Source organism: Psammomys obesus, unplaced genomic scaffold, assembly GCF_907164565.1.
Source record: "Psammomys obesus unplaced genomic scaffold, mPsaObe1.curated_primary_1811, whole genome shotgun sequence".
In the NCBI taxonomy this organism is placed as follows: domain Eukaryota; kingdom Metazoa; phylum Chordata; class Mammalia; order Rodentia; family Muridae; genus Psammomys; species Psammomys obesus.
Window position 1 is genome coordinate 4,288,280 of NW_026586550.1, and position 20,393 is coordinate 4,308,672.

At 44.4% G+C, this 20,393-nt stretch overlaps 1 protein-coding gene across 1 annotated transcript in view; it reads right to left on the reverse strand.

Moving 5' to 3' along the window:
* Plxna4 (plexin A4) overlaps nt 1-20,393 on the reverse strand; it is a 446,010-nt gene that overhangs the window by 81,725 nt on the left and 343,892 nt on the right. The window contains exons 6-9 of the mRNA XM_055602031.1: nt 11,936-12,059; nt 8,045-8,198; nt 6,730-6,829; nt 4,016-4,130 (exon numbers count right to left, since the gene is read on the reverse strand). Coding sequence (XP_055458006.1) covers nt 4,016-4,130; nt 6,730-6,829; nt 8,045-8,198; nt 11,936-12,059 — 493 coding nt within the window. The remainder of the gene's footprint in view (nt 1-4,015; nt 4,131-6,729; nt 6,830-8,044; nt 8,199-11,935; nt 12,060-20,393) is intronic.

Consider the following 20,393-nt stretch of genomic DNA (forward strand, 5'->3'; position numbering starts at 1 on the left):
TAGTTTCTCCCGAAGGCTAGTCTGGGTTAAATGCCTTCAGCCTTTATCTCTAAGGGTAGGTTTCATTCCGCATCTGGGACAAGCAGCAGTCTAGGAGTCTTTCTTTCTTGTTCTGGAGTTGTAGAGTGAACTTGACCTTTAGGATCCCAGGGTTCATCATACCTACCCCAGTGCAGGACATCTCAAAGGTGTCAGGGTGCCAGTGGATGTTGGAAGAACCTTTCAAGCACAAGACTGCAGATCAAATAGAATGTGATTCACCTCCTCTGATCTTATAGTTCTTCTCTGGAGCAATCACACTGGTTAAACTTCAAGAGGGAAATTAGTACATGGAAACTCCTCTCTGAGATTGGGAACCACCCACACATGTCTAGCTTGGCACCTGGAGAATACAGCTTCAGTAACAGTTCACTCTGCTTATTCAGCTCAGTTGAGAAATAACAATGCAATAGCCCACTGAGGACCACATTTTGCCAATGGTTTTGTGTTCTGTAGCAGTTCATCTTAAATCATCATTACTAATTGTGTGGGCCAGTTGGATCTGCTCAGGTGAGGCTGTAGAGGAAACAGCAAATCTAGTGCACACAAGAACAGAGACTCCTGCAGTTCTGTTAATGGCTGTCTAGCCACAGGCCATTCTAGGGGATGGGCAGAACCCTTGCAGGACACTGTGAGAAGGGAACTGAGAACAAGCAGGATACATTGCCACCCTGGTGTACTTTCACCCCATCTCATCTTTCCTCTTCTGTTCCTTTCTACTTGCTATTCAGGCTCTGGCAGCTGATCTAAGGGTCAAAGTTGTTATCACAATACCCTCATTAGTTGAAACAAAACCATCCCTTGTAACTGGGATATAGTTACTATAAATGACATGTTACTGGGCATTCTTTTCCTAATAATTGTAATTATGCCTGAATACTTGCTGTTCATAACACAACTACAATGGTCCACCAGTTCTCCATTCCAGACCAATAACTTCACCTGAACATGTTCTTTGTTTAGGGGGAGAAAGTAATTCAACACCCCTTGTGATAGCCAGCAAAGTGGCTGTGGAAACTGGATAAGGCAAGATGAAAGCATTCCTGGGGATACAAGATGATGCAGCATAGATGAAAAGCCACCTGGCAGCCTCACTTTTGGCCAAACAAAAGGACCCTATCTGCATACCCTCACAGGGTGAAGCAGAATGTGAACCTGAGGATTTCCAGAAGTATCACTGTGGCCTGAGTCTTACCAGTACTGCAAAGTGGCCTTGGCCCAGAGGTCTAGAGGAGCTTCAGGTTTTAAGACTATGAGTCACCCAGATTCAGCTAGGAGTTCTAAGCCCGAATGTCAGGGGACTGACTCCTAAGAACATTCACTGCCCTGTGAGAATAGTTCTTGGTCATGGATTTCTCTTAAGTGAATTCCTGCTTGTGTTTATGCACAATTACAGAAACCTAGAGGTGGTGTAGACCAGTGGCGTCATATCATGACTCTGTAAATGCAGATCTGAAGATCTCATACATGCCTTTAAGCCTCCACAGCTTAAGCATGAAGGCTCTTGGGCACTATGAGATAATGGTCACGTCATAACTGCTGTAGGTTGGGGTTGCAAAGTCCCACAAAAGCCCATGTGTTACAGGCTTATTCCACAGAGTGAGCGATTAGGAACTGGTGGCAGGAACTTGAAGTAGAGGCTTCCCTGGGAAGTCTTAGATCATTTGGGATTGAAGGTTCCCATCATTGAAGGGAACTGTGGGTCTTGGTCCATTTCTCTCTCTTTTTTCACTCTTTGGCCATCATGAGATAAGCTGCTTCCTAGCAGGTCTGAAAGGAACAGGTCCTTCCAACCATGAATTAAAAACTACAAAACAGTGGGCCAGAAAAACCTTCCTCTTGGGGGGGAGGGGAATTCATTTTTCTTTTGTTTTTTTGAGATTATAATATAACACATAAATTATCCCTTCCGTTTCCTCCCTCTAAGTCCTTAAATATATGCCTTTCTTGCTCTCTTTCAAATTCATGGCTTCTTTTTGATTAATTGGTGTTACATGTGCATATATTTCTAAATATAACCTGGTCAGTCAGAATTTGTTACTCATATGTATGTTTTCATGTCTAACCTTTTGGTATTGGATAATCAATTGGTATGTTCTTCCCTGGGGAAGATTATTCCTCACATTCTCAGCATCCCTTAGCCGCCTGTAGTTGTTTGTATGTGGTTGACAATTCACTCATACCTTACCCCCATCCACTTTGCCATGTCTATTATTCAACTCATGTTTAGGCAGTGATGTTGGTGAGACTAAAGGTGAAGCTTCTGACATTGCTAGGAGACAGTCTCACAGAAAACTTCCCAGTCCTGTAGCTTTTAAAATATTTCTGCCCCAACTTTTCCTTTTCTTAAGTTGGTTTGTTACAGACATTTGCAATAGTATTGGATAGCAGACATTTAGATGACTAGCCTGTAAATAGAAAGAGCAGTATCGGACTGGAGAGATGGCTCAGCGGTAAAGGCTAGGCTCACAACCAAAAATATAAGAAAGACCAGTATCACGCACTTCGACAAAACCGTCTTCCTGTTGCACACTTTCTCTTTATATCCTTTATTTTTTTTGCTATAGATTATGTTTAGAAACAAAACCCAACATGTTAATGGCATTAAAAAATATTACATTTACATTAGCAAGTTGGAATTCTGTTTTGAGTTCTAAAAACAATAATCTCCTCTCACTGAACCCAAAAAGCTTGACTTAGTTCACAAATGTTTATTTGCTTAGTTCCCATTTAGTATATCTACTAGGAAAATGTTGCCACAGCAACCAGATGAGGTAATCAACTTAGTCTCTCCCTCTATGCTTACTTCAAAATGGCCCTGGGATGTGGTTGGACCAGAAGCAAACTCTAAGAACTTCTTTCTCTTAAAATAAGCAGAAGTCTAAGAAAAAGAGGCACTCCATATTATACTGTGATATGGAGACATGGAAGTTTCCAAGTTATGCTAAAGTCTCATACTACAATGGCCTGCCAAGTAATCATGCACAACTTATGAAAAATGGAAAAAAACTGAGGGAAAACAGCAATAGTTGGATCTTCTCATGCCCTATTAGCCATATTCCTCAAAGCCTGTTCCTTTCTCAGTAGCCCTAGCATTAAATCCTCTGAGGGGCCCTGGAGCCCCAGCAGATGCTGACAAAGCCAGGCATAAATTGGGCACCTTGTACTTGAAAGCACCATCTCCCACAGATATCCCACCATTCTTCTGAGAATCTTGGTAGCTCTTACTTTGCTTTCTTTGGTTCTTTTAATCTTCATTTTTAAGCATCTAAGACAACCCTGCCACAAAAATAACAGGAAAGAAACAAGCAAGAGAGAGAAGAAATTGTAGGCCTCCTCCACAAGAGTGTTGGGATGTACTGTACTTGCAATCCACAAAGTCCATTGCTTTTGTTCTCCTATCAGTCTTGGGCCTTTCTGTTCCTAAAACCTTGGTCAGGTTCACCATTTTGAGAGCCAGGAGAGACCTTGAAAGCCATTTTGTCTGACTACTGTCATGTTCCCGGAAGATTTCAGATGGGTGTTTCCTGAAGACTTGACTTTTTTCCACAAAAAGGTTTATCTATCCTTCTGATCCTGTCCCCAAGATCAAGACCCAGCCACACAGATACTACTGTCAGCTTTTTGGCAGCTTTTCATGTGGGTCCACTGGCTGTCTGACTCATGTTCTTATTCCCTTGACAATCATTCCATTTTTATTAGAGAAAAGGCAAGAACTCACACACAGGAGACTCACACTCACAGATTTGTATCTAAACCTCTTGGTTCAGATACATGGTTCTGAGCCAGAACCATGGTTCCAGTGCAGGGCTTAGCTCATCCATTGCTTTCATACAGCGCCCCTGAAGAGCCAAGATTAGGGAGGAAGGAAGAGATCCCTAGGATCCGCTCTCGGGTTTTACACTTTAGAGAAGGGCTGCATGTGAGGTCCATGCTTACAAGCAGTGCCTCTCACCATCCCACTGCTGGAACCTACCTCGGGCAGCTTCACTCGGCCTTCCTGGAAGGAGCATGTGTTGGGATCGTGGGTGCAAACATGCCGGTATTTACACCAGTGGCAGCGGTATGGGCTCTCCACACAAGATAGACATCTGGGCACAGAAAAGATGTACACATCTTAGAACTTCAGCCAAAGTACCTACATCTTTAGAATATAGCAGAACATTTTGCTGTTAAGAGAGATGACCCTTGAATGATGAGCAAACAAATGTCTCATACAAATCTATTCTTTTCTTCTCAAGAAATGACCTCCTCACTCAGAGCTGGAACCCTGTTCCTCCAAAACCTGGTAAGCCTCTCTCTACCCCCATTATTTGACATGGTTATTTGCTAAATAATAGGGCAATAATAAATATAGTCCATAAGAATTAAGACCAACACCAAATCAGCTTTTAAGTCAAATCGCCTCTGAGTCTCACTGTTAAGGACCTACACCAATGCTCTGGTGACAACGGAAGCTACTGAGGCTGCACTCTTTACACCAGGAGTCCCAGCACAGTTGCCAACTCCATTCTTTACCTCCAGGAGACAGACCACTTTACAAGAACCTTTTGTTGCTTAAAAACCCAACATCGTTCTCTGTTGTTACAAGCTCAAATGCCTTGCTGCACAGGCAGAGCTGCTTCCCCCAGGCTGTTCCACCATCTGTAGGACCTCTCTGTTTTCCTTCACTTGATCAACCTTTGGCCAAAGGAGACTTGGTACTTCCAGACCCTTGTTTTTCAAACATCTGTGCGGAGATTCTCCCAGGTTCTTTGTTATTATTAAGCATTAGGTTCTTCCATGAGGCCCTAGGCTGCAAACCTTGACTGGGCAATTGGGTAGGTATTGGTGCCAATGGAGGGCAGGGCCTGAGTGCTGTGGGCTTATTAACTTGTAAAACCTCCATCTGATGAGTAACACTATGGATGGGATAGAAATGTCACAGCTGATTTAATTACTTATTCTGCTTTTCTAGGAGGCAAGAAGAGATGGAGGGAATATGCCACTAAGAGGTGACGTCATGGGCAACTCCATGGCAAGCAGTGAGAACAGAACCCTGATGTTGACATAGCGGGGCTCTGGCTGGGTGCGACCGATTCCTCCTTCCTCGAGGCCCCAAACCGCGCTAACTTCTAGTCTTATACAGATAGCCTACATGAGCCCTAAATTATTTTATAATATTAGACCCCCCCAAATTTCATGTTAGATACCTACCCTATGAAGAGAGGAATGCAGAACAGCATGTTAAAGCAAACAGAAATGTTGAGGGTCAGGCCATGTGTTTTCTAAACTCTCTTCTGTGGAACCTTAAAGGTTCTGTGGAGCTCCTTTGGAAACTGGGTAGAGTCCCATGGAACCCCTAGATAGCAGGGTTCCTGGTCTCCTAACTCTCCAAATAAATAGCTCCTCTTCCATCTGCTTTGCATATTGGGCTGATTTTAGTTTCTATGGTGAAAACGTTAAAAAAAAAAGTACTTCTATAATCTGGTTCAATCCCATCATTTCACAGAGGAAATAACAATATAATTATAACAAAAAGCATGAGTAGCACTTAATCAATGAGACAAATGGGTTCTAAATGGTTCCCTATAATGGCTCTTTGACTCCCCATCCCGTGGGAAAGTCAGGTCTGCTGTGCAGTGGTATCAGTAGCAGTGTTCCAAGCAAGGACTACTCCGATAGGACCGCGTGCCTGAGATGTCATGTGGTAGTTTGAATGTGAAAGGTCCCCACAGGCTTCTTTGCTTGAACTCTTGGTTCCTGGTTTGTGGTACTCTTTGAGGAAATTTGTAGAATCTTGGGGACTGTCACCCAGGTACCAGAAGGAGTCACTGAAGGCAGTGAAGGTGATGCCTGATGGCTGCTCTGCTTCCTGAGATGTGAGAAACCACTCTACAAGCTCTTACTGATGCAGACAAACCCTTCCAGCCACCATGATGTCCCCATCATGATGGACTATATGCGTTGAATCAAGACCCATAAAAAACCTTTACTCCCTTAGGTGGCTTCCACCAAGTATTCTGCCACAGCAACTGAAAAAGTAACTAATATGTGCCACTAAATATTGTCACTAAATATTGTGGTTCCAGTATCCCTATGTCCCCTTTTATAGAGAACAATAGAGCACAGAATGGTTAAAACATTTAGCTAGTCTGCTGTCCATGATTTCCATTTAGAGGAAGGAGATGCCAAAGTCAAACAGAACCAGAGCCAGGCTTCCGTATCTTCATAGCAGGGCCTCAGCCACTCTGTCTTTTGACCTTCCTTCTGCACCTATCAACCTGAGTTCTGACCCAGCCTACAGGGTGGAGCATTTAGTTGACTTGCTAGACCACCTGACCTCTCCTGGATATATGTAAAGGCTCCCCTTCCTTTCTTTCTCTGCTCCCTCCTCTGTGAGGGTGTGAACTGCTGTCCTTCAGGTGATCTACATCACCTCTAGGAGATGTTGGGAAGATATAAGGCTAGAAGATTTATGCCAGAGAAGATGCATAGGCTAGGAATTTGCAGGGCTCATACCATAGGCTGTCACTTTGGTCTCTTTCCATTCACCCTATTGGTTCTGAAGAGAGAACTGTCGTCTAGCATTAAGCTGGCCTCTTTGGAAGCCTCCATGCAATGATTCCATGAAATCATAGTGGGGTCTTCTAATCTTTGCATGAACATTGACCCCAGGAACAGAAAGCTGAGTAAAGCCAGGACACTTACGAATTGTGGACACTGCAGTTGTAGAAGACAAAGCTGGTGCTGGCGAAGGTCATCCCAGTCTCCTTTGACTTGAGTTGCAGCTGGACAACATGATGGTCCCCTATAAGGTAGAGCCCACCAATGGGGCCCAGGGGAAGTTGAAAACCCAAGCCAAAGTCCCATTATCAGGAATGTACTCTGGAAAAGAGAGCCTGCTCCATTGGATGCTGTCAGGTTTCACAGGCCTCTGAGTCAACAAGGGTCAGGTCCAAGATGACTCCCTCACACACGTACACACAAGCAAAACAAACTGTATTTGTTCTCCCTTCTCTGTTATGTAGGCACCTCCCTCCTGTCACTTATCATGGGCAAGCAGACATATGCACTTAAGCACATACATACACATGCACAGACAATCAAATTTCCTCAAATACTGTGTCTGAAAGCCTCATGGAATCGTAATAGTGATGAGTAGCCAAGGAGGAATAAAATGTAGCATCTCAGGAAAGCTGTTGCCTGTGGCACAAGTGGCAATGCATATATGTGCAAATGTGTACACATACAAGCTCACTTCATCTATGTGCAGTGAGACCCACAGGTCTGATACTCCTCCTCTGTTGGACTTGGCTCAATAGGGGTGAGAGACACTAGACTCCTCAGCTGGCGCCAAAGAGGAGTCCATGTTCAATTCACAGCCCTGACCCTAGACCTCACGTCCAGCCTGTTCTCTGCCTTCCCCAAGAGCCTCATTAATCAATCAGCTCTGAATAAATGTGACAAACCCAAATGAGAGGGACAACATGGAATCAATCCACCTAGGCCAGCCTGTCCCTTACCCGTGTTGTCCACTGACATCGTTCTCAGTATAGTTGGTTAGATGCAACAGGCAGCTGTGTGTGGGAGAGTGGGGAGAAAGTGCTCTAGCAACAGAGACCCAGTCATGTGAGTGTGAGCAAAGGGTTATGGAGCCATCATATCCTTCCTCCCAACTGGCTCCCCTCTTCCACTGTCCTTCCAGGCCAGCTAAAAGGAGCCAGCTAAAAGCCATTACTATTCCAGATTGGCCTCTACCTACCTTCTCTGTAGCCACTCCTCATCTTGGATGAGGTAGAGGTTTGATTCCTAATCAAGGTCTGAGACAGAGGGGCTGTACCAGTTAATTTACAAGAGAAAAAGAGAAAAATCTCACTTCTATCCTTTGAACCATCAGACCACTCCTGCTCACTTATTCCTGCCCTTAGGCTCCCTCAATACCCCTCATCAGTCATGAGTTCTGCAACCCAGACACAAGGAAGAGTCTGCCACCCAGCCCTGCCTCCTGGGACCACTTGCTCACCATTTTCTGTGATGATCCGGGGCACCTCCTTGGCTGCAGGGGAGTAGCATTGGATCTGATTGCCTATTACCAGCCCATCCATCTCTGACAGATCCTCAAAGGTACAGTTGACACCTGCTGACAGCTCCGGGACATTGTATGTCTCTAGGACCAGCTGTGAACAGCCCAGCCAGGAAGGGGGAAGCAGAGAGGAGGGGGGAATAGGGAAAGGAAGGAAGGAAGAAGGAAGGAAAGAGACAGACAAAGGAGGAGAATTATTAATATAGACTAGCTTGTTACAAGAATATACAGTAGGCAGTGGAAGGTAGAGACAGACTAAAGAAACCCACTAGGATCTGAGTGCATTTGGTCCCAGGAAGTGGAAACACTTAGGAGATCTGTGTGCTAGAAGTATTCTGAGCAGAACCAGGCTGGCTGATGGGCCACCTCTTCCATCTGGTAAAATGAGAACACCAACCACTAACTCGGCATCTCTATCACATTCTCCCAATGCACCTATATAGTTCCCTTTGTAGATAAAGAGATTATTGCCAATACTCCTTGCTACATGGCCCAATTCTATAATTACATATTTACTTACATATCAATTAATCTCAAGCTGTCTAATGGATAGCTAAGTACACACCCATTGCCAGATTTTTTTTCTTTCCTTTTTAATTTTAATTAATTAGACTTTATTCACTTTGTATCCCCCCCATAAGCCTCCTCCCTTCTCCCCTCCCTATCCCACTCTCCCTCCCCCTTCTCCACACATGCCCCTCCCCAAGTCCACTGATAGGGGAGGTCTTCCTCTCCTTCCTTCTGATCCTAGTCTATCAGGTCTCATTGGGAGTAGCTGCACTATCTTTCTCTGTGGCCTGGTAAGGTTGCTCCCCCGCAAGGGGAGGTGAACAAAGTTCATGTCAGAGACAGTCCCTGTTACCATTACTATGGAACCCACTTGGACACTGAGCTGCTATAGGCAATATCTGTGCAGGGGTTCTAGTTTATCTCCATCAATGGTCTTTGGTTGGAGTATCAGTCTCAGAAAAGACCCCTGGGCCCAGATTTTTTGGTTCTGTTGCTCTCCTTGTGGAGCTCCTGTCCTCTCCAAGTCTTATTATTTCCTACTTATTTCATGAAATTCCCTGCACTCTGCCCAAAGGTTAGCCACAAGTCTCAGCATCTGCTTTGATACCCTGCAGGGTAGAGCCTTTCAGAGGCCCTCTGTGGCAGGCTCCTGTACTGTTCCCTGTTTCCTCCTTCTTCTGATGTTCATCCTCTTTGCCTTGCTGTATAGGGTTTGAGCATTTAGCCAGAGTCCTCCTTCTTGATTAGTTTCTTTAGGTGTACAGATTTTAGTAGATGCATCCTATATTATATGTCTAATATCCACTAATGAGTGAGTATATACCCTGTGTGTCTTTTTGGTTCTGGGATACCTCATTCAGGATGATCTTTTCCATTTCCCACCATTTACCTGCAAATTTCATGATTTCCTTGTTTTTCATTGCTGAGTAATATTCCACTGTGCAGATGTACCACAATTTCTGTATCCATTCCTCAGATGAGGGGAATCTGGGTTGTTTCCAGCTTCTGGCTATTACAAATAAAGCTGCTACAAACATGGTTGAGCAAATGTCCTTATTATGTACGTGAGCCTCTTTTGAATATATGCCTAGGAGTGGTATAGCTGGGTCTTGAGGAAGCACTATTCCTAATTGTCTGAGTAAGCGGCAGATTGATTTCCAAAGTGGTTGTACAAGTTTACATTCCCACCAACAGTGGAGGAGGGTTCCTCTTTCTCCACAACCTCTCCAGCATATGTTGTCACTTTAATTTTTTATTTTAGCCATTTTGATGGGTGTAAGGTGAAATGTCAAGGTCGTTTTGATTTGCATTTTCCTGATGACTAAAGATGTTGAGCATTTCTTTAAGTGTTTTTTGGCCATTCGATATTCCTCTGTTGAGAATTCTCTGTTTAGCTCTGTACCCCATTTTTTAATTGGATTACTTGATTTTTTTGCTGTTTAACTTTTTGAGTTCTTTATATATTCTGGAGATTAGCCCTCTGTCAGATATAGGGTTGGTGAAGATCCTTTCCCAATCTGTAGGCAGTCGTTTTGTTCTGAGGACAGTGTCTTTTGCTTTACAGAAGCTTTTCAATTTCATGAGGTCCCATTTATTGATTGTTGCTGTTAGAGCCTGTGCTGTTGGTGTTCTGTTCAGGAAGTTGTCTCCTGTGCCAATGAGTTCAAGGCTCTTCCCCACTTTTTCTTCTAACAGGTTTAGTGTATCTGGTTTTATGTTGAGGTCTTTGATCCACTTGGACTTTAGTTTTGTGCAGGGTGATAAATATGGATCTATTTGCATTTTTCCACATGTGACATCCAGTTAGATCAGCACCATTAGTTGAAGATACTGTCTTTTTTCAATTGAATGGTTTTGGCATCTTTGTCAAGAAATCAGGTGTCCAACCAAGTACCATGCAAGGAGATAACCTAGAACCCCTGCACAATGGTAGCCCATGGTAGTTCAGTGTCCAAGTGGATTCCATAGTAATGGGAACAGGACTGTCTCTGACATAAACTGATTGGCCTGCTCTTTGATCACCTCACCCTGATGGGGGAGCAGCCTTACCAGGCAACAGAGGAAGACAATGCAGCCACTCCTGATGAGACCTAATTGACTAGGATCAGAAGGAAGGAGAGGTAGACCTCCCCTATCAGTGGACTTAAGGAGGGGCGTGTGTGGAGAAAAGGGAGGAAAAGTGGGATTGGGAGGGGAGAGAGGAGGGAGGGGCTTATGGGGGGGATACAAAGTGAATAAAGTGTAATTAATAAAAATTAAAATAAAAATATTTTTTTTAAAAAGAAATAAAAATCTGCTAAAACAAAACAAAAAAAAAATCAGGTGTCCCTAAGTGTGTGGATTTATTTCAGGGTCTTCTATTCAATTCCACTGATCTACCAGTCGGTTTCTATGCCAATGCAATTTTTAATATTGTTGCTCTACAGTACAGCTTGAGATCAGGGGTGGAGATACCTCTAGAAGAGCCATTGCCTAGATTTTTGAGTATAATAAAATACTACACCTTTTGTTATGCTTGCCCATATACTATTTTCCTGAATATATATAATATATTTTCTGCACATTACTCTACGCTCTACTACTTTTCCATTTTCCAGCCCTCACTCTCCTGTTAGTTCAGTTTTTTCCCTTTTTATGGCTTCCACTTTCATGTCCTATGTAAATATCTGATTTTATGTCTCTCTATAAAATCTAGGATCCATACACGAGAAAAAATGGCATTTGTCTTTCTGAAACATATTTAAATTCACTGAATAGTATGATCTTGTTGCACCATTTTTCTTCAAATGACATGGATGTGTTCTTTATGACTTAAAAGAACTTCTTTGTGTACATAAACCTTGGTTCTTTATTCATCCCTTGGTTGACAAATACTTAGGTTGGTTCCACACACTAGCCCTTATGAATAGTCCAGTAAAAAACATCTGTGTTCAAGTATCCTATAGCCAGGATGGTTATTGTATCTGGGTCACATGGGGGAGGATTTACTTTAAGACTTTGGAGAACCTGTATAGATTTTCATGATTCCTAGACTAGTTTAAATTTCTGTCAGCATTTGTTTTTATTTGCTTTCTTAATGACTGCCATTCTGACTGGAGTGAGATGGAATCTCAATGTAGCCTTAATTTGTATTTCTTGATCACCTTTGGTAGGGTCATTTTCTCATCCTTATGAGTGGAATCTTTTCTTCAATATTCTTGCCCAGACATTTCTTTACTGACATCCCACCCCTAATCTAGAGCTGCTCCTGAGAGGCCTTGATTTTTTTTTTTTGGGGGGGGGGGAGAGTTCTTCCCTGGATTCAAATCTTCCCAGTCTTACCAGCACATTGTATTGAGAGACAGAGATGTTGTTGGGATGGACTGTCAGCCGAACACACTGCTTCATCTCTGAGGCAAACCTTCGGGGTTCCCTGGAGCGCTCACACCGTTCCTTCCGGGTGCACCTGGCAAGAACACACAATGTTGATCAGTTGGGCCAGAAAGCAAACCCCCCAGAAGCTCTTAGGGCCCATCTAAACCTAAAGAGCTCATTTTGTTTCCTTCTGCAAGCTCGGCCCTCTTCTAGCATGCATGGCTTTGGAAAGGCAGCCATCTCTAAAAATTCTCATCAAAAAACTAGAGTCATCCTGATCCCCTCACTCCCTTCAAAACTGCATGAAGAGCTATAGAGTCATATCTAGTCTACTTCTCATTTATCCACAGCCTCTGACACACTCCACCCTTTTTAGCGAACCTCACTTCTCCCCGTATATGCAATATAGTACATAATACATATTGTATTGCCTGGTAGATCTAGTTCTGTCCGGGTTTCCATGCCTGTTTACCCATCTAATTCCATCGAGATGTGCAAACTACCTTAGCTTTTTTGTATCTATAATTCCCCTTCCCCAGCCCCAGGCAGATAAGAATTTCTTCCTTATTTCTCCCTTAGCACTCTAGAGTTTCCCATAGTCTTGATTTTTTTTTCTGTTTTTTCAAGACAAGGTTTCTCTGTGTAGCCTTGGCTGGAACTCACTCTGTAGACCAGGCTGGCCTTGAACTCAGAAATCTGCCTGCCTCTGCCTTCTGAGTGCTGGGACTGAAGGCGTGCACCACCGCTGCCCATCTAAATGTCTTACGTTTTATGATGATGACTGAGCTAAAAGTAGCCCTCTCCTATCAAGTAGGAGTTTCTCAAGAGAGGAAACAGTATCTGATTGCTTTTGGAATCCCCTGCATACATTCTAGCAATGGAGATAAATGCAGGTAGGTATGAGAGAGAAAGAGAGACAGAGAAAGAGAGAGAGACAGAGAGAATAAAAGGAACAGAGGATTGTAGCTAACAGCATCAGAACCCCATCCCTGTGGCACTAGGGAGCGGCTAAATAAAGTTTCTGTCACTAATGTATTGTATAAAGTGTACTGTGTGACAGGTGCACCACATCCAGTATGGCCTTGGCTTTTAACGGTCTTCACTGATGAGGGCTTGAGAAAGATGCACATAAAGACAAGGTCTGTGCATGAATTCAGGGAATACTATTTAATCCAGGTCAGATAAGCCTTACAAATATAGAGCTGTGTCCAGTGGCCAGGATATGGACATTCTAGAATATGGATCTTATTGTGCAGCACAGGTGGGTGAGGTGCTCCAGAGAGACAAGCTGAAACAAGATGGGATTGCCCGGAAATCAGCCCTGCATGCCTAGCATCTTTTGGCCAAAGAGAAAAGGTTGATGTTAGGAGATACTGAGGGAGGTCTGGACAAAGCGGCAGAAGAAGCAGTAACAAAGGATAGGGAGCAACATCAGGAGGGGTCATGGGAAGAAAACATCCTTCCAGAAAGGTTGTGGGATGGGAAAGAAAAGAAGAAAGGGGATCTTGGTGGCTGTGGGCCAACTCTTAGTCCTAGAGGAAGCTGTAGTCCTCCCAGTCAGAGCAAAAGAAGGCACATTAGCCTCAGTTCGAGGGATGGCTTCTGAGTTCAGAGCTGTTTAGCTAACTAATGGGAAAGCACTAAAGGTGAGAGCCTAAGCTGCCCTGGAAGGAAGAGGGGGTAGGAAAGGGAGACTAAGACAGGAGGAGGGCTTCACAGTAGGTAAGGTGATGGTTGACACAGAAGTCAGCCCAACTCTACATAATGCAATCGTGGCCACTAGTTACTGTGTGCTTTCACGGTGCTAAGGCTTTGCATTCTATGCCATTTAAGTTTCCTGTGAACAACCCAGCTGAGAAGTCAGGGAACTGTGGAAGAGGATGGGTGGGTCACTTCTTCATCTGGGTCACAGCCGATTTGAGTCCATATCAAGCCCAGCCAAACTGAGAGCCTCTGCTCCTTGGAACTGTGCTAAGCTTCCAGAAGCTTCCAGACTAAGAAGTAGGGGGGCAGACCCCTTGCAGATTAAACCCATGTTCCTTTCCATCTTAATAGTTCTCTTACATCCTTATGCTTTTTAAACATTTCCTCTCCACCATTCTTCTAGGCTCCATCAGAAAGCACCTGACTATCATGCATATCTTTTGGACAAACCTGAACTACCTGGGATAAATTCAAGAGTCTCCCAAACCAGGAGGAAAAGGTCAGGAGTGAGTCTGGGGGTGGGAGGGGATGGTCCCCACAGATTTCTTGGGCTGCTTGAGCAAACCACTCGCAACAAGAATGTCTGCCTCTAAGTCTTAGAAGTTAATTTACCAGGCCAGCTCCTCAGCAAGAACTCCATTACCTTCAACCATTAGGCTAATGTTATGGACTTTTCCAGACTGTCTGAACTGACATCGCTATTAATAGTGTTATTACGCCCTTTAACAGCAGACCCAGAGAACTAGAACAGCTTCAATTATTCACTGATTCCCTAACTTTGAAGTTCCTGTTTTTAAGAGTAATCAGTAGGTCTGAAAAAAAAAATGTCTTCGATTAAATTATGAAGAGTGTGGGGGTGGAGGTGGGGTAAAGCTGGTTTCAAGCCAAACGTCACCAGAAGTCACTAAATGGAACAGGTGGGCTCTACCACTCTCCTAGGCTGGGGGGAGGGTCAAAGGTAGTTGGGGGGGAATGAGCCTAACCTGCACTGTTTGCTGCTACCCAGATTCCTAGGGCTGCATCTTGCCACACTTCTATCAAGTGCTGAATATAGAAAGCCACATGTAATTTACCACTTTAAGCACCAAGGCTTAACATCTTGATGCCTCAGTCTTTCTTTTACAAAACAGTATCAAACAGCTAAGAGTTCCCGATTATTTCATGGGCTAGCGTGTGCTAAGGAGTTACAACTGTGCATTAAACACAGTCGGCAGCAAGTGTTAGCTGGTGTTGTTAGCCCATCATTCCCCTAACTTCCACGGCTCCAAACTACACCTGATGCAGAATGGCTGGCTCATCAGGCACATCAAAGGGAGAAGGGAGGGCTGTAGCAGTTTTCCTCACAATGAAGATGAAGGGAGGCTCAGAGGCTAAGAGAGTGAAAGTGTGCTATGGGTTATAGCTTTTTTTTTTTTTCAATAGCCGTCAAAGTGTACTGAGAACTCAGTTCTATCTCAGTAGAAAGTTACGTTTAAGATCAGAATCATGGATGTTTTGACATTTCTACCATCCTGCATGGTTCAGGAGGGTGGAGGCTGCAAATGTCCAAAAATACAGACAAGTGACCTTAAGTGTGATGGGATAATGGCAGGGGAAGGGCCATGGCTTCTGATATCTCATGGGGTCCATCAAGCCTTTTGCTTTTTGAGGACTGTAGTTTTCTAGTGGTTCAGGCCAGAGTTAGGAAAGGTGAAAAGGGTTCATTTCTGCTCCTGAATTTCTTCCTACCAAGAGCTCCAGTTCCTGGGAAAGCAAGGTTCTCCACCCTGCAGTAGGGGCATCAGGGTACCGCTTCATCCATTTCCCACATAGGAAAAATAGTGCTTATGTAGACTCACAGAATATGTGCTATGCAACTGACTTCTCAGCCATTTGTCTCTGTCATCCCCATAACTACCTCTGTACCAAACACAGATGTGCAAGTGACCAGCAGGCCCCAAGGAGAGACACTCCCCCCACCCCCTTTAGCCCCGGAGTTAAGGTCTTCCTTACTGAAATATCTTTCTTCCCATTTTCATTCTACTTCCTGTGCACTGGGCCCTTAATGCCCTAGATCAGAGGTTCTAACAGCTCTAGGGAGAAAGGCCCCAGGCCCCTGCAAGGGGTTATTATTCAAGCCAATGGCTCCAATGAGATTATCCTCTCTAATGAAGCAGTTACCTCCGCCCTCCCCTAAGCCTGAACTTTCACTGCTGGAGAATTCCCAGCCAAGTGGAAAATTAGAAGGGAAAGGAATGGAGAAAGGAAGGGGATGAGCGAGAGGGAAGGGGAGAGTAGGTGATTGCATTTACTAGAAATTAATTCCAAAACACACACAGAAAAATATTAACTCCCAGTGCTGCTGGCCAAGCAGATTTCAGCATAAAAACCAGGCTCTCTGACAGTCTAGGCTGTCTTCTCGGGCCCTTCAGTGTGGGCCCACTAGGCTCTCCTTGTTTCCATCTTCACCCTCAGATGATCCTAATCCTCATCACTCTGGGTTGGCCCTTGCCTATACTGAAACTCAATCATTAAGGAGCTCTATGCTTAGATCACAATGAAACAGAAAAGATGAAGAGGAGGAGGAGAAAAAAGAAGTCAGGTGGTACTCCAGAGGCCCCATAGTTTGAGTCTTCAATGTTTCTATGGGTCCCATGTGTTGAAGCCTTGTTTCCTGGCCTATGGCACTATCAGGAAGTGGCAGAACATCTAGGATATAGGGCCTAGTAGAATGAAGCTAGATCATTGGGGGAATCGCCTTGAAGAGTACATGGGTTCAGGGCCCTTTTTATTTCTCTCTTTGCTCTTTAATTGCCTTTTCTGTCTTTGCCATGAGGTAAAGAGGCCTCCCTACCACATGTTCCCACCATGATGTACTGTGCTGTCACAAAGTAACAGGACCAAGCAAACATGAAATACCAGGTGGGTAGTAGGCTGGTGTTGACAGATGAGCAGAGGAGGGTAGGAAGAGAAGCTTGAGAAGGCAAAGATGCATCCCAGCTGATCTATTCTAGTTCTAACACAGTCTGTACTGAGAAAGACATTGCCTTTTACTTGAGATACTTTGTGACAGTGACTTTGATAGATTCATATCAGCTTCATCATGCACTTTATCAAACATCTTGGTGTCTTCATGTCCATTAGTGTCATAAGGTACAACAGGCTTGGTATAGGGAAACACTCTGTGCTGTGCAATCTTGACTGCTCCTCTCTGTACAGGCACCAGTGAGCACCCCCCTCGTGTGTGTGTGTGTGTGTGTGTGTAAATTTAAGCCTTAGACGCAGCCCTGGTCTTTGGAATGCCTCCAGGGAGCCAAGATATTAGACTGGTGAGCTAACCATAAAGCTGTATATATGTGAACTATATGCTTGTGTATGCATGTTTGTATATGTATGTTTGTGCTTAGATGTACATATACATGTGTGCACATATAAACATGAAAGAAATGTGGATAATAAATGTCTCCCTTGCATACTAATCTTTTATTTTTTGAGACAAGGACTCTTCATTAGGAAACTCACTGATTCAGCTAGGTTAGCCAGCTGGGGAGCCCCTTGTATCCCCCTGTCTTTACCTCCCAGTTCTGGGATTACAGAGACATACAGTCACACCTTGCTTTTATATGAGAGTCAGGGAGCTAAGGCCAGGTCCTCAAGCTTGTCTGACAAGACCTTTATAGACTATGCCATCTCTACAGCCTCTCTCTAATTTACACAGGAAGACAGCATTTTTAATTTGCAACACTTTTATTATGCAGCATCTATTAAGCTTGTGAATGGGCACACACACAAACACATACACATATCCCCTCTCCCCTCAGGACTAGAAAGAAGTCAAGGGTTAGGAGAGAAAAGCAACTTTTCTTAAATCAATTTGTAGCTAGTAAGCCATGGGGAAAGGGGTTGAAGGTACTAGAATATAGTTTGATACTTTTCTCTAGACTAGAGTCTGATAACCGTTGGTAAAAAGTCAGTCAAAACAAATATGCTGGCAGAAACAGACCCTAAATTCCTTATGATTTTGAAAGCTTTTAGTCAACAGTCCTAAAAGAGGCTAACATAGGTTAGTGTTAAGAAACTAAGAAGCAAGACAAGGCTCTGGGACATGCTTACATGGAGCAGGGGATGACTCACATCCTAGAGTCAAACTATCAAGAGATGACCAAGGATATTGATTAGAGAACAAAATACACTGTACTTTCCTCCCAAGGAAGGAGGTGGTGGTGGGATTGTGATAATGGATGGCCCAAGCACTCCAATCCTGGGAAAGGAAAGGGGAGAAGGGGCTCTAGGAAGGAGGCCCTGGGTCCGACCCCAGCCCTTAGTGGCAAGGTAACATTCATCATAGCTGTATCTGAGAAGTGGCTTCCTACACATTTGAACCTCTAGCTTTGACAGCATGGGTGTAAGCTGGCAGTTTTTCATCAATATTCAGACCTTAGGAAGTGGAATCTCAATTTGTTTGTCTACAGATAGCTTCTTTAGTTTTTACTCTCCTTCCATCTATCTTCCTTTCTACTCTCTCCCTCTTGTGTGGCCAAGACACTACAGAAAGAAAGAACTGAACTCCTTTGTCACATACTTGGGGTGGGTTGAGCCTTCTGCTAACAGAGGCAATCTGCAGGATGTGGAGGCAGAGATGCTGTGTAAATCTGTACATGATCTTCGCAGTGTGGTGCTCATGAGTATTCCTGGGAAGGGTAGCACCTGGGCCAATCAATGAGCAGGATGTGCCACAGGCGGTGAGATCTCGTTACCTGCCTAGACAAAGATAGGCTTCTTTGCCTGGGAATGATGCCAAGGCAGGGGATGATGGAAGGGGACTGGGGACCTGCCAAGCCTGGAGGGTGTGTTCCTGGCCCAGGACAGAAGACAGCTGTGATGGGACAAAAGCAGACTGGGCTTGTGGACTTTTATTCCATTTTGCCCAAATTAGAACAGGTGGGCTCACACAGAGAGACAGGCCCTGGGAATGCAGGCTGAAAACTGCAGGCTCAATAAATAGGCAGCTCTGTGTTTGCCGGCCTTGTCATTAGGAAGACAGGCCCATAGGCAGGGCCAGGGGCTGCAGAAGAGTGCAAAATGGGGACCTCTCCTTACCCCTGGGCTGGCAGGTATGCACTCTGTCACATTCACTAGTGCAGAGGGAGGGACAGCAGAAGGATTTAAATGATGCATCATCTCTTCAGCATCCCACAGCCCTCCTGTGACCTCCATGGTACAAAAGCTCTTTCAGTGACATGGGCACCTGTTTGCAGACGCCCTGTCCTTAGGCTTCTTCTTCCTTTGGCGTTTTCTCTATGGCACTCTCTCACCCTCTTGCTCTTTTTGTCAGTCTCTATAATACACACACACACACACACACACACACACACACACACACACACACACACTCACTCACTACCACCACCACCACCATCATCTTACTCCCTACAACCATAGGAAAGGCTGTCAAAAATGACTATGAAAACAGACTCAGCCCTGTTTTATGCTTTGCCATAGACTTCATGAAGATCACTATTTCAGGAAGATCAAGTGGGTGGTCCTTGCCCACCCACTTAGCAAGGGCCACTTTCACTTAGCATAGAGTCTTGTCCAGCATGGAAGCCTGACAAATGTGCTGACACCATCATTGCATCAAAGGCCTGGTCCCAGCTGGGTTGTGGTGACTCACACCTGTAATCCTAGCATTTGGGAGGCAGAGGCAGACAGATCTCTGAGAGTTTGAGGCTAGCTACAGCACAAATACAGAACAGCCAAAACTACACAGAGAAACCCTGTCTTTAGGTTGGGGGGAAGGCCTGGTCCCCTAGAAAGTTCAGCTCAGAGACAATACAACTTGGTCATTTTGCATCCCTGAGCTTAGCATCATGTCCAGCATAGAAATTAACTCTGTTTACCTTGCCCTTCCCTTTCTTATGCTTTGCCCATGTCCTTTCTGTTGTTTCTCTAAATCATGCATGTCCATAATGTGCCCACTGGAAAGGACAGGCCAGTGCAGGGCAGGAGGAGAAACTTCTGTGTTTGACTTGAACCAAGACCCATAGATAGCACTGACTAGGATGAAAGAACCTTCTAGATGGAGGCAGCGATGTCTACCTGGGATACCTGAGTTTGTATATGTTAAAGTTTTTCAGACAGAACTCTCTGGTTCCATGCATTTTATCCTATACAAGTTTAAAATTGTATTTTGATGGAAGGCATCCTAGAAAGCCAAGAACCTACCCTTGTTCACCCACCTTGTGCCGGAGCTACTTTTAGTCATTAACTCTGAGAGGCCAGGGGAAGGACCTGATGAGTAGTTAGTTCAGTGATCAGACAGTATAGGCTGTGCGAACTGAGACCTCATGGGCTGTGTCCAACTACAGAGATTACCAGACACCCTGGGCACTGTTCCAGTGTCACTGTATGCCTGCCATCATGTTCAGGAGCTTCACTAGCAGCTGAATGTTATGGAGAACAGTACCCAAAGCTGCAGAGAGCCCTGAACTCATACTGCAGCAGCCTTTATTTCCCCCATCACATCCTCAAGTTGGCACCATGACAAGCCACGGTGCTTCTTCCTTACTGTAGATGCCAAGTGTCTTCCAGACAGTGTTATGTATGGTCAACGCTCAATATTTGAAGATTCTATATTTCAAATTCAGCTAATTGCTACCATTTATTAGTGGCTCCCAAGCTTGTTTTCATGGCATTTTTGATGTCATCTATGTCCATATGCAGACTGGGAATGGCTTGAGTC